Source organism: Trachypithecus francoisi, unplaced genomic scaffold, assembly GCF_009764315.1.
Source record: "Trachypithecus francoisi isolate TF-2019V2 unplaced genomic scaffold, Tfra_2.0 Lachesis_group8, whole genome shotgun sequence".
Lineage (NCBI taxonomy): Eukaryota > Metazoa > Chordata > Mammalia > Primates > Cercopithecidae > Trachypithecus > Trachypithecus francoisi.
The window spans coordinates 105,825,058-105,837,673 of record NW_022681473.1 but is presented as its reverse complement, the minus strand read 5'-3'; the positions used below and the strand labels follow the sequence as shown (position 1 = coordinate 105,837,673).

The 12,616-nt window shown below is 52.8% G+C and overlaps 1 protein-coding gene across 1 annotated transcript in view; it reads left to right on the top strand.

Annotated features, from left to right (window-relative positions):
- DSCAML1 (DS cell adhesion molecule like 1) overlaps positions 1–12,616 on the top strand; it is a 104,720-nt gene that overhangs the window by 26,469 nt on the left and 65,635 nt on the right. Inside the window, exons 7-8 of the mRNA XM_033207186.1 lie at positions 145–264; positions 1,173–1,349. Of these exons, the coding sequence (XP_033063077.1) occupies positions 145–264; positions 1,173–1,349 (297 nt within the window). The remainder of the gene's footprint in view (positions 1–144; positions 265–1,172; positions 1,350–12,616) is intronic.

The window sequence follows — 12,616 nt, the reverse complement described above, 5'->3', positions numbered from 1 at the left end:
CAGCATCTTGGGTTTCAGAAGCTGCCTGCTTCCAACTTTATAATGGCCCAGGCAGAGCTGACCTCAAACAGAAGGTGCTCCGAGCCCTAGGAGACCCATCAGAGACCGAAATGGTCTGTTTCCCTACCTTCCCTCTTTCTGCAGTGCCCCCTCGATTTGTGGTGCAACCCAACAACCAGGACGGCATCTACGGCAAAGCTGGTGTGCTCAACTGCTCGGTGGACGGCTACCCCCCGCCCAAGGTCATGTGGAAGCATGCCAAGGGTAAGCCCCTGGCCCAGCCAGAATCTCCAAGAAGGGCAGGGATGGGGAAAGGAGGATGCTCTGATGGGATTTGAACCTGTTCCCTGTAGGCAACTCCTAGCCCTGGGTGGGAGTCCTTGGGTCTGCACCCCAGCGGACCCCAGGCTACACACTTCACCTAGAGTCATCCTCAGCCACCCCCGGGGGTCTGTGGACCGGGAACAGCCATCATGCTGACTCCCTATTTCCTCTTGTCCCCCAAGACGTGACCTCTCCTCTCCCGCCTCCGCCCCAGAACTCAGTGTACACCTGCTTTCCCTACCCAACCCTGCCCTGGGGCCCCAGACCTGGAAGCCCCCTGCTTCTCACCAGTCAACCTTTTCTGGGGTCAGGGTCCTTCTTGGAGCCCAATTTCATCCCAAGGATGCCTTTGCTTTCTGACTAAGGCCCAATCCTAAACTGTATTTGTGACTGACACTGGGGAATGGAGGGGCAGGGGGTGCCCACAAGGCCTCCTTGGAGGATGCTGGCCTGTCTCCCAGGCCTGGTTGCCTAAGACCAGACAACTGCCATTCAAAGACTCAATCTTCTCTCCACCTGCAGCCAACTGGCCCAAGGACGGCTCTTTCTTCCTCTCCAAGGAATTCACCCCAAAGAAGCTCCATGCCAGTGTCAAAGTGGGCATTGAGCTGAGGCTCCCAACCCAGTCTCCTTGAATCAGAGCTGGGGCAAGGCCCATCTTCTGGGAGGCAGGGAGTCTTTCCTCTTGTCTGCCAGGAGCTGTGTGGCCTCAGCACTTTGGGGATGGTTCAGCTCTGCTACAAAACAGCCCTCGATCTGCAAGAGCGAGGTGTCAGGGCCACTCCTGGGGCACTCTCAGCTTATGCCCCAGTACAGACCCAGCCCTCCTAACAGCTGCCTCCTTCCAGGGAGTGGGAACCCCCAGCAGTACCACCCTGTACCCCTCACTGGCCGCATCCAGATCCTGCCCAACAGCTCGCTGCTGATCCGCCACGTCCTAGAAGAGGACATCGGCTACTACCTCTGCCAGGCCAGCAACGGCGTAGGCACCGACATCAGCAAGTCCATGTTCCTCACAGTCAAGAGTGAGTCCTGCCCCCGCACAGACCCCCAGCACCCCCAAATCACAGTCAAGCCCCGGCTCTGCACTCTTCCTGCCTGCTCTCTTGGTCTCCACTGTTTTATCTATAAAGGGAAGGAAGGAAGGCTTCCCAGTCAGAGGGCGGCCTGGGACCCTCAGATGGGGTATTCAAAAGCACTGTCATCTAAAACAGGGGCCTCACCCTGAAAGGCCCCAACTCACCCCCACCCTGGTCATAATAAGCTCATGATTTGCTCTGCTGCAATATCATGTGGCATCCTGTTTACTTTGGTCTGTAGATTGGCGATTCAATCTGAATAATCCTAGCAAACCATTTATTTTTGCTAGTTAATATACACTTGCTTGTGTACAACCTGTTTGTGGCTTAAAAAGGAAAATAGCATATACTCAATGTAGAAGAAGGGCCTATGGGTCAGAAAACCTGGGTTCCAGTTCCAGATGAGCCTGATGAGTTGAGTGACCTTGGGAGAGTCACTTCCCCTCTCCGGGCTCCAGTTTCCTCACCTGTGCGAGGGCTCTCTTCCCAGCCCACTGATCTCACAAAATTGCTGTGAGTTCTGCAGGAACTGATCATGGAAAGAGGAAGCTGCTTTGGAAAAGCCCAAGGACCAATGCAGCTCATTACAACTCGGTGGTGTACCCACGGCTTCTAAATCCCCCCACCCACAGCAGGCCTCAGCGGCCTTAGAATTACACTGCTTATTTGCTATCCCAGGATGTTCTGAAGTCTCATACAGACATCCTTACTGGGTGAGCTTCTTCCTTTACACTGCAGGGGTCTATATAATGGGTCCCTGGGAATCACATCAGAAGGGCCATGTCCATCTGGCCCCATGTCAAGACATGGCTATAAGGGCCTGAGTGTTAGTGTCTGACCCGGCCAAGTATGAATCTGGGAGCCAGGACTTAATGCCTTGGGACTTTGATGAGCATACTTGGCCTTGTGCTACTTCATTTTCCTGATCTACACTATGGGCAGGGGGCAGGGCTTGTAATAGGGCCTTACCTGTTACGTTTCATGTCAAGAGCGAGTCAGATGGTGTAAGTGAAGCAACCAGTATGTTAAGTGCCTGGCAAAGATTTCATGGCTTGGCCAGCTTTGTTATTCGTAGCGGCAGTCCCTCCAGGGTGTGGGTGGGAAAGCCTGCTGACGGCAGAGCCCCGCGTGTGGTCTGCCCAGCCTCTCCCCAGAGTGCCCACCTTTAAGAATCATAGCTTCTTTATCACTTGCCAAAGCCTGCGTTCAGCTCAGTACAAGACAGGGAAGCCCCAGCGATCGATGCTCAGGGAGCTCCGAGCCGGAATCCCCACCCTGGGGAGCCGCTTCCCTCACACTATCAAAAAGCACTTTGTCCTTAATAAAACCAGGCAATCAATCTACATCCCTGAGCTTGGGAGAGCTTGGCTAATTCTGGCTGCGCGAGGCAGGGGAAGAGCAGGCACCTCTGCAACCCTCCTCGTCTCCCAAACTCAGATGCTTTTTCGCTGTTGTTGTTCTTTGCCTTTTTCTTCAAGTTGGGGGATTCCACTGAGCTGCCAGCTCTATAGCAGGTGGTTGCTCCATGGAGACGCAGGGGTCGCGGGTGCCGGAGGACACAGTGGTCAGGAGCTGGGCTGTGTGTGAGGAGACCCCGCGTGCCTCAGGCGGTCGCTGATGCCCTGTGCTCCCGAGCGAACCACCTCCCCTGGCGGGCCTGGACTTTTTCTATGCCATCCTCACTTTGCAACCCAGCAGCAGCTGCAAAGCGCTCTGAGAAGTTCAGAAGGAGCATATTTGGTAAATTCAGGGCCACCTCCTGAACACATGCTGCACAAAACCTCACGCACCAGACACACGCTGGGGCTCACCTATGGGGCCCCGTCTTCCCAAGGGAATGGCAGGAGTTTCCTACTATGCCAGTCACCGCTGGGCAGAACCTGGACCTGGCTTCCTCCTTCCTTTCCTCCCCCATGTCCTCATCTGCAGGCCTTGGTGGGCTCCCTCACCTCTCTCCCGGTAGGGCCGATGACACACCTTTCTTACAGCTGCTGTCTCTCCACATCTAGGGGTCATGTCATCCCACTCAGGGCACCTCCGATCACCCACAGCACCTCTCAGCACCCACTCATGGCTCCTGCGTGGCCCTCAGATGGGCTGCTCTCCAGCCTCCCCACGCACACATTCCCTCTGATACATCCTCCGTTTCTCACACCCTTCCTGTCACAAATTACCCTTCCCATTCTGGCGCCACTCTCCCCAGTGACCTGCCCCAGCCATCCTAGAGGCCCTCATGCCACCCAGAATCCAGCAGGAGGGGAAGAGGCAGGGCCAAGGACATTGGAGGCTGCAGGGCAGTGGTCATGGAGGCTGCCAGGGTCGGGGCCCCTGTCTGGAGTTGGAGGGGCTGACTGTATTTGTGTAGCAGCCTGCATAATTCTGCGCTATATCTGGCTGCCAGAGGACACTCCTGGGACAATGCAACACTGTCGAGGGGGTGGAAGTGGGCACTGGGTGGGCCGCTGGCGTGCCTGGCCTTCTTTGGAACACTTGTTCTGCCTCCTGCTGCTTTGACGCAGGTGCCTGTTCCAAGTAACCCGCCCCAGCTACTGCCCTGCACAGCCTCTCTCCTTGCCCGCTCTTTTCTTTCCCTCCTTTCCTTTTCCTCAACCTGATAGCAATTCTCCCACTCCCCCATTCTGATTTCAGTTTAAAGGACACAGGTAGGTAGAACCTTCAGGACCCGGTCACCCATGCCCTCAGCAGGGGAAACCACTCCTCGTCATCCCTCAGTCCATCTCAAACGCCCATACCATCACCCACTTGCAGGGCCAGCCACAGAAAGATCTACCATTTGCAAAGCCAATTTCAAGGTTTGCCTCAATGCCCCTAACACACTCGGGAAAGTTTTGACCCAAAATAACTTTACCTTTCCAGACCTCACACTTCTATGAACTCTCGGAAAGCAAACTGATCTTAATCCCCACTTTGCCCAAGCAGAAGGAAGAAAATAAATCTATCTAGCAGAGAAAGCCTCCAAGTGTCGGATCGGACGTTTGTGGTTGGCTTCTATTGGGGAATGTCTATACCATTGATCCCTGCAGCTTCCAGAGATAACTCAGCACTCACTCATGGTGCTCCCTGAGCACTCACTAAATAGATCAATAAAGTGTGGTGATTAAAAACACGGACTTTAGAGCCAGACAGCCCTGGGTTCAAAGCCCAGCTCTGCCACCGGATAGCTGCGAGGTCCAGGACAACAATCTGTCAGCCCTAATGTCCTCCCCTGTAAGTTTGGAATTACTGTGTAGTACTTTGTGCATTGGTGAGGTCTAAATGAGACCATGCACTTACAGGAATGAATACAGTATTTGGCACAAAATACACATTCGATAATTAGCAGTCATTAGTTTTAGGTGCTAGAAACCTGGTGATGAGTCAGACAGAGCTGCCTTTCTCAGAGAATTTAGAATCTTGAAGAGGAAATAGACAGACACCCAAAACAACTATGATACACAAAATGATAAATGCCTTAAAAAGCTACAAGCAAGGTGATACAAAAAGAATCTGAGACAGAGTCATCAATTTTAACTCTGGGGGTGAAGAAGCAGGTGTCAAGAAAAGCTTCACAAAAGCAATAGTCTCTAATTAGGGCTTGAAGGATGAGAAGGATTTGGACACGGGCCAGCAGGGATGGAGGTCATGCCCTTCCAGGGATACAGAAACAGCACAGTGTGCAGACAGGAAGGCCTGTGAATGTCCTATGTTGAGGGAACTCAAGGTGTCTGGCAGAGAGTGATGGGGAGAATGTTTTAGAAAGCTAAAGGTTTTCTATGTAGAGTTGATGCTTGACACTAAGCTCCAAACAAGAGTTCCAGGGATCCAGAGGTCTGGATGGGAGTCGGAATTCCCAAGCTAGTTCTTGGAAAACTGCTGTGCAGAACCCTTTTCAGGATCGCAGGGAGCTAAGGGTTTATTAGAGCAGGCAAGTGGTTTTCCAAGTCCTTGGACATCTTTGATGGCAACCAACAAGGCCCAAGTGGTCCCCACTCCTCCCTGGGTCTTGGTGTAGGTTGAACTCACGAGTGCATGAGCATACAGTCCAGCATTGCCACCTGCACGTACAACACTTTACAAAGTTGTTCCCATACCTTGCTTGTGAAGTTGGTAGGCAATAGCTCCTTCTCAGAGAATGTGAGAGATTAGATCAAGGTGATTGGGTTAAGTATAGTCCTAGCTGAGGCCGGAACTTACTTCTATGGACTGATGGTTTGGTAGAAGGAACACAGACAGAGTAAAAAGGCTGGGTGCTAGTCCTGGCTCAGACCTACTGGCTCTGCATCCGTGAGCTGTGCCTTCCTTTCTCTGGGCCTGTTTCCTCATCCATACAGTGAGAGGCCTGAATTAAGATCTAGTCACTAGATGACCCCAGTTCCCTTCCAGCTCAGACTAGCTATGACTCTAGCAGCATGAGCAGTCTTTTCAAGGCACCAGACCACCTCCCAGAACTTGGTTGAAAATAAATGTAATTAACAGAATTAAATACCATGTCCACAGAGCTGCCTTTTATCTCCCTTTTAAAATATATTTTTTAAAAAAGGAAGAGAGATAATGACCAAAAGGAGGAGGAAGTAATTCCCCCTTCAACTGACACATGGGGAAAAAATAAAGCATCTTCAAAGAGAATTCTTCAACGAGAGGCAGGTACAAAGCCAAGCTGCCTAGTCCCAGGCAGAAGGAGGCTGGCTGTGTTTTGAGGCAGCCATCGCGTGGCAGTGCCCTCCCGGGACTCGGCCATCCTCTTGTCCAGCAGGTGACCTTATTAGACAGGTCTCGTTGGACCTCCCAGACTCTCTTCCACTCTGTGAAGGACCAGTGATTGGGTTCTAGACAAAGCCCATAGCCAATTAAATCCATAAGGGCTCTTTGTTTGGTCTGAGTTTTGATTTATTTGTTTAGCAAAATGTCAGACCAATTAAAGTGAGGTCCAAGTGCCCTCAGCGAGCATACACCCAGCTGCACAGCCACAACATCAGGAGAGGGGAGCTTGGGGCCAAACTCTCATGGGGACTTGAGAAATGGAGGGGGCAGGCCTAGCAAAGGAAGCCCTTGGGCCTCTGTGGACCAGGTCGCCCACCATGGTTGGCCACTGGGACTGAGGTCAGGATGCAAAACTCCGGGAAAGTGCGTCTGGTGATCCAAGATGGTCCTCATTTCAAATTTGCCCAAAGGAAACTCCTTCTTGTCAAACAGAAGCAGCACCTCCCTGAGACCTGGGGGAGTGGGGCCCCGCCCCTTCCACAGGGCAAGGAGTCTATAAGCCCAAGGAAATGGCTGCTCAGAGCCCACAAATCCCTTTCTAGATCACAGTCCAGGCACCCAGGGAATTCCCTGCCTGCATACCCCCAGCCTGCTTCCGAGACCTCCCAAGGCCTCCTGCACAGACTGTCCTGCCATGGATGGGCACTGCCACCACCGTGATCCCTAGAGCTGAGGGACAGCTGTTGGCAGAGCATGTAATGGAGCCTGGGCACATGGATTGGGTGTCCACACACTATACTCACAAGTCCCCTCTCAGCACAGATAACAAACTGAGGCCCCAGAGAGGGCAAACAACTGGCCCAAGATATTCCTGTGTGTTCCCTGGTGGTGGGTCCTGTCTTGTCACAGACTGAAGCTCCTTGGGGGTTGGGGCTGGTCTTCCCCTCCCTGGGTGGGAACTCTCACTCCTGGCACCCCGCTCAGCACAGGCCTCTGCCCACTCTGGAGTCTGCACTGGGGACTGACTGGCTGACTGACCTCCAGCCCACAGGCCTAGTCCAATCATTGGGCTCAGAGGTCACCCTCTCTGCTCTTCCCTTCTCCCCTTATGAGTCCCTCTGATTGGGCAAGGGGTGGATGGTATAGACTCTCTGGATCTGAAAGTAGCAGGGTGAGAAAGCGGGATAACACTCAAGGGCTGAGGCCTGGGCACTGAGTTATGCTGGCCTGGGCCTGGTGCTTGGCCATGCCACAGCTGTGGGATTTGGGGACCATCACCTGCTTTCTCCAGCCAGGAAATAATCATAGTCGGCCTCACCTGCCCAGCCTCCAGGCAGCAGAAAGGGCCCCTCCCTGGCTTATGCCAAGCTAGGGAGTCCCCTCTGGAGACCTGGGGACCAGTGCCCACCCCCACCTCCACCGCTGCTGAAGGGAGGGAGGGAAGGAAGAGAGAATGAGTCATTGTGATGATTTCCATGGCAATGATCATCCGGCTGGCTCTTTGGCCTCACTGATTTTGAGACTTCACAGAATAAGGAACAACACTTTGACTCTTGCTTCATTAAACAGAGGCGAGGAGAGAGGCTGGACACGTCCTCTCACCAGGCCAGGCTCCCCGCTGTGGCCCCCATTCTCAGAGGAGCAAGGAGTCAGCAAACCTCCTTGAGCCCTCGCCAGGAAGTCTGCAGCCCTGAGCCGGCTGCAGGCTCTCCCAACCCTCTGCAGAGCCCAGGGAGACCAAAACAAATGGTTCATTTAGGGGACAGAAAGGTTCCGACCCTGGTTCACGTCCCAGGGTTCCTCGCTATGCCTTGGGTAAACTGGACACAGTCCTTCTCGCAGAGACTCAATTTGCTCCTCTGTTCAGAGGGGTCACCATCCTTCTGTCCCTTTCCCTCGCCCACTAAGGCATGACTAGAGCTCAACAAGTGGGTTGCGTTCTGTTGTGCCAGTGGAGACTCAAGGGCATGTGTCGCCAGTTCCAGGCCCCAGCATTCAGAAGCTATAGCCTTTTTTGGGGAGCTATAGGAAAGATGAAGATAAGCCTGAACCAACGAAAAGTGGGAGATCTTACTGACCTCCCAATGCCAGCAGTATCATTGGAACAATCACATAACATCCCAAACCTAACCCCAAAGCGGACGTTTGTACAAAAGTTTCAAGGTCGAATAGAACCGTCTCCATGTGGAACAATCTCCATCCTCGCCCTGGTCCCCTGACAAGCAAGGAGGTTTTATTAAAGGGATAGGAGGGATGAACCTGCCCATGCATCCTCTGGTTCCAATTTAAAAGTGCTTGTCCCTAAGGATCTCATCTGGGCTCTTACCTCCTTCTTAGAGGCCTTAGCCAGTGGTGGCAAAAAGCACATCACCACCACTTCACTCTCATCCCTGCAGTCCCCATGACCACAGCACTGAAGAGTTTCCAGATGAATCTGAGCTCCAAGGTGTCATAAAGGGCGAGACCAGATTAATCACAAAACTGTTTGCATCCTACATGTCAGTCAAGGTGAAGGTGCCAGCAAATGCTCCGAGACAAAAGAGAGTCAAGGTTATCATGAGGTGGCTCAATGTAATAGATAAGAAAACGCAGGCAGGCACAGGGCTTAGCAGTGCCTCCAAACCCTGCCCTAAGTGGGCAGCCCAGAATTGCTCCCCCAGTTACAGCTGAAGCCCCTCTGAATGGTGAGGCCATGATAAATTGTTGGATCAGCCAAGCACTAACCAGGTGCTTCCTGAGCAGCCCTCGGGTGTCCAGCCTGGTGACAAAGACTGACAGAGAGAAAGGCGAGATTGAAGCACCATCCCTGCCCTCCAGGAAAGTACAGACTCATTAGGAAGCTGGAACTGACCTCCGGGAAACAAGACAAGATCACGTGCTAAAATGTTCGGCACTAGAAGTGTGATGTGAGGTTACAGAAGGAAAAACCCGAGGTGGACAGACGTGGTCAGATGGAGCTTCCCGGAGGGATGGGCTTGAGTTGGGTTTGGAAGGGCAAAGGAAGAAAGGAGGCATCCGGGTGGAAGGAGGAACATGAGCAAAGATCCTGGGGCAGGAAGCCCGGGCAGGCAGTGAGGCGCACATCTGACCAGAGGGTGGCTGCTGGAGACTAGAGGAATGGGAAGTGTGGTTCTGAAGTCTGGACATGATGCACTAGATGACAGGAATGATATTAAGATCTTCAGCATGGAATGGAGAGAAAATGGAACTAAGAGTCACTCCGAAGGAACAAATACCAGGCCTTGATGAGGGCTCCAGGCTGAGAGATGAGGACGATGGCCCCACCAATAGAAATGGAGTACATGGGAATGGAGGGGTGACATGTTCACTGTGACCGTGTCAAAGTGGAGGTGACACGGGGTGCCCTGAGCAGCCAGACACTGGTTGACACTGTCAGGATCCTCCCTAGAGCCGTGTGCTACACCAGACAAGCCTAAGGCTCCCACCCTGCTAAAGTGACTCATGACTTGTGTGACTGGCAGGGGTCCTGTCCTGAGCCAGAAAGCAATGAGACTGGGAACTGAGTGCAGATTCACCTAGAAGCCTGAGCCCCCACCCACCCCTCCCTGCCTAGTCCTCTGGGCCTCTCAGGTCCACAGGGACTTGAGACATAGCAGAATTCGATTCTAAAGAGCATCTTCTCCTGTCTGTGTTTGCTCACATCCAGCCCTGGCACTGTTCATCCATTTCACAGCAAAGAGCTTGAGCCAGGTGCTGGGGAATCCTCCCATGCCCATCAGGGGCAAGATGGGCATGGTCTTTGCACACTCCTGCACCTACCTGCCTATCGCCAGCTGGGGCCTTTGGGGCTGGGAGCATAACGGAGCATATGGGGAGCTCTATGTACTCCCCATAGAGCAGAGAATGTGAAGCCCACACAACCTGGTACCTAGGAAGCCCCCCTACCCTGTCGCAGCTCCATGGGGCAGAGGCTTGGCTACCATCCCTAGGCATTCTGCACTGAGAAGGTCTCATCACACACTGGATCCCTGCATTAGCTTCCAGTGGCTGTTGTCACAAAGTACCACAAGCTGCATGGCCTGAAACAACAGGAACTTATTCTGTCACAGTTCTGGGAGGCTGGGACTCTGACACCAAGGTGTCAGCAGGCCCATGTGCTCTTGAAAGGTAAGAAGGCTTCTTTGCCTCTTTTGGTGGTTGCCAGCAGTCCTCGATGTTCCTTGCACGGTAGACACATCACTCCAATCTCTGCCTCCATCACCACGTGGCCTTCTCTTCCTGTGGCTTCACATCCTCTTCCCTCTGTGTGGATCTCTTCTCTTCTTATGAGGACATCAGTCATGTTGGATTAAGGGCTCGCCTTACTCTGGTATGACCTCATCTTAACTTACATCTTGATTGCATCTGCAAAGACCTTATTTCCAAGTAAGCTCCCATTCACAAGTAGCGGGGGTGAGGACTTCAACATATCTTTTTGGGGACACAGTTCAACCCACAACAATCCCATGCCCAGCCAGTGATCTGTTATTGACAACTCCATGCTTTCCAGCATCTGGAAACCGACATGCTCTCCTTCCCCGTATCCTACAACTGCCACTGTCTGAAGGAAAAACAGTCTCCTAGCCAAAAAAAAATCTCTCTAGGTCAAGTCTAAAAGCCCAACACTTCTGTGCTCAGAATCTCAGGGCAGGGTTCAGTAAACCGGGTCTCAGATCTGGCCAGTGGTCTATGTAACTGGAAACCAGCCACACCCATTCTTTATGTTGTGTTGTCTGTGGCTGCTTACAGGTACAACAGCAGAGTTGAGTCCTTGCAATGGAGACCTACGGCCCACAAAGCCTAAAATATTTACTTCAGGCCCTTTACAGCTCTAGGGTGTTCACAGCAATGACCCGAAAGTACCTTCCAAGTGATCAAAGGAAGATGGCATGTCCTTCTGTTTCTGAAAGGATTCTGATGTTCAGAGTCATTTCTCTCATGTCTAAAATGGAAATAAAAAATACTACCCACATCTTAGGGCTATGTTTGGAGAAGGGAGGGTTAATGAGATAGTTCATGTAGAGCATTATCCATGGTACATACACATAATAAGCTTTCAATAAATGTTAGCTATTATTATTACTATCATTTTTCCAACATTCTCAGGAAAGTAGAGGACCAGGCCAGGCACAGTGGCTCACACCTGTAATCCCACCATTCTGGGAGGCGGAGGAGGGAGAATTGCTTGAGCCCAGGAGTTCAAGACTAGCCTGGACAATCAGCCAAAAATACAAAAATTAACCAGGCACGGTGGCACACACCTACAGTCCCAGCTACTGAGGAGGCTGAGGCAGGAGGATCACTTGGACCTGGGAGACTGAGCCTGCAGTGAGCCATCATCATGCCACTGCACTCCAGCCTGGGTGACAGAGTGAGATCCTGTCTCAAAAAAAATAAATAAGAAGTAGAGGAGCAGGCCGGGCGCGATGGCTCACGCCTGTAATCCCAGCACTTGGGGAGGCCAAGGTGGACAGATCACAAGGTCAGGAGATCAAGACCATCCTGGCCAACATGGTGAAACCCCATCTCTACTAAAATACAAAAAATTAGCTGGGCGTGGTGGTGCGCCCCTGTAGTCCCAGCTACTAAGGAGGCTGAGGCAGGAGAATCACTTGAACCCGGAAGGTGAAGGTTACAGTGAGCCGAGATCATGCCACTGCACTCCAGCCTGGTGACAGAGCAAGACTGTCTCAGAAAAAAAAAAAAAGAGGACCAGAGGAAGGGGGAGAACTGGGTCCCCATCTTCATTTGAGAACACTCCCCGTCCTGCGCTTCTACTCTCTAGCAAGGAGCCAAGAGAAGAGGTGACTGACTCCATTTTAAAGCTGGACAAAGTAAGGCCTGACAAGTTTGAGGGCCCCAACTGGACCCCCAGTGCAGCAGAAACAGCTCTGCAGTCCAAGTCCCCAATCATTCTCTGTGACTCTCGCCCCTACCCCTTGCACACACACTGTTTGGGCCAGTTCTGCTCCCTGTGTTCTGCTCCCTGTGTACTGGAGCAGTGGACAGCCAGGGTCCCATGGGCCCCAGCTCCCCCGGCACCTCCCCACTGGCTCTCGGCACTGAGGCTGATTGCTTCCATGCAATCTGAATTAATCTCATGCTTCAGGTGGAGCTTGGCTAATCAGGGGAGACAAGAAGCCGAAGTGGATACAATCAAATTAACAACACCATGGCCCTGGCTCTTTAAGAAGGGAAAAACAAAGCAGGCACCAGAAGGCACCCCCTCCCCACTCCACCCCCAGCCTTTCCCAGGGGAGGCCTGGAGATGCCGCTGCTGTCGAAGGCTGAGCAAAGTGCTGCTCCTACCCGCCCCGCCGCCGACCACCCCGCGCGCCAACAATGCCCCTTTGTGGCAGCTTATCTCACACCGCCAAACAGCGCTGCAGCTCTTGTCGGGAGCTTGTTAACAAGGAGCAGCGACACAAGGCTTTGGGGGTAGAAGGGGAGTGGGGTGGGTTGGGGAAAAGGAGGGGCCCCCTCACCTCTCGGGGTGCATGTAATCCTTTCAG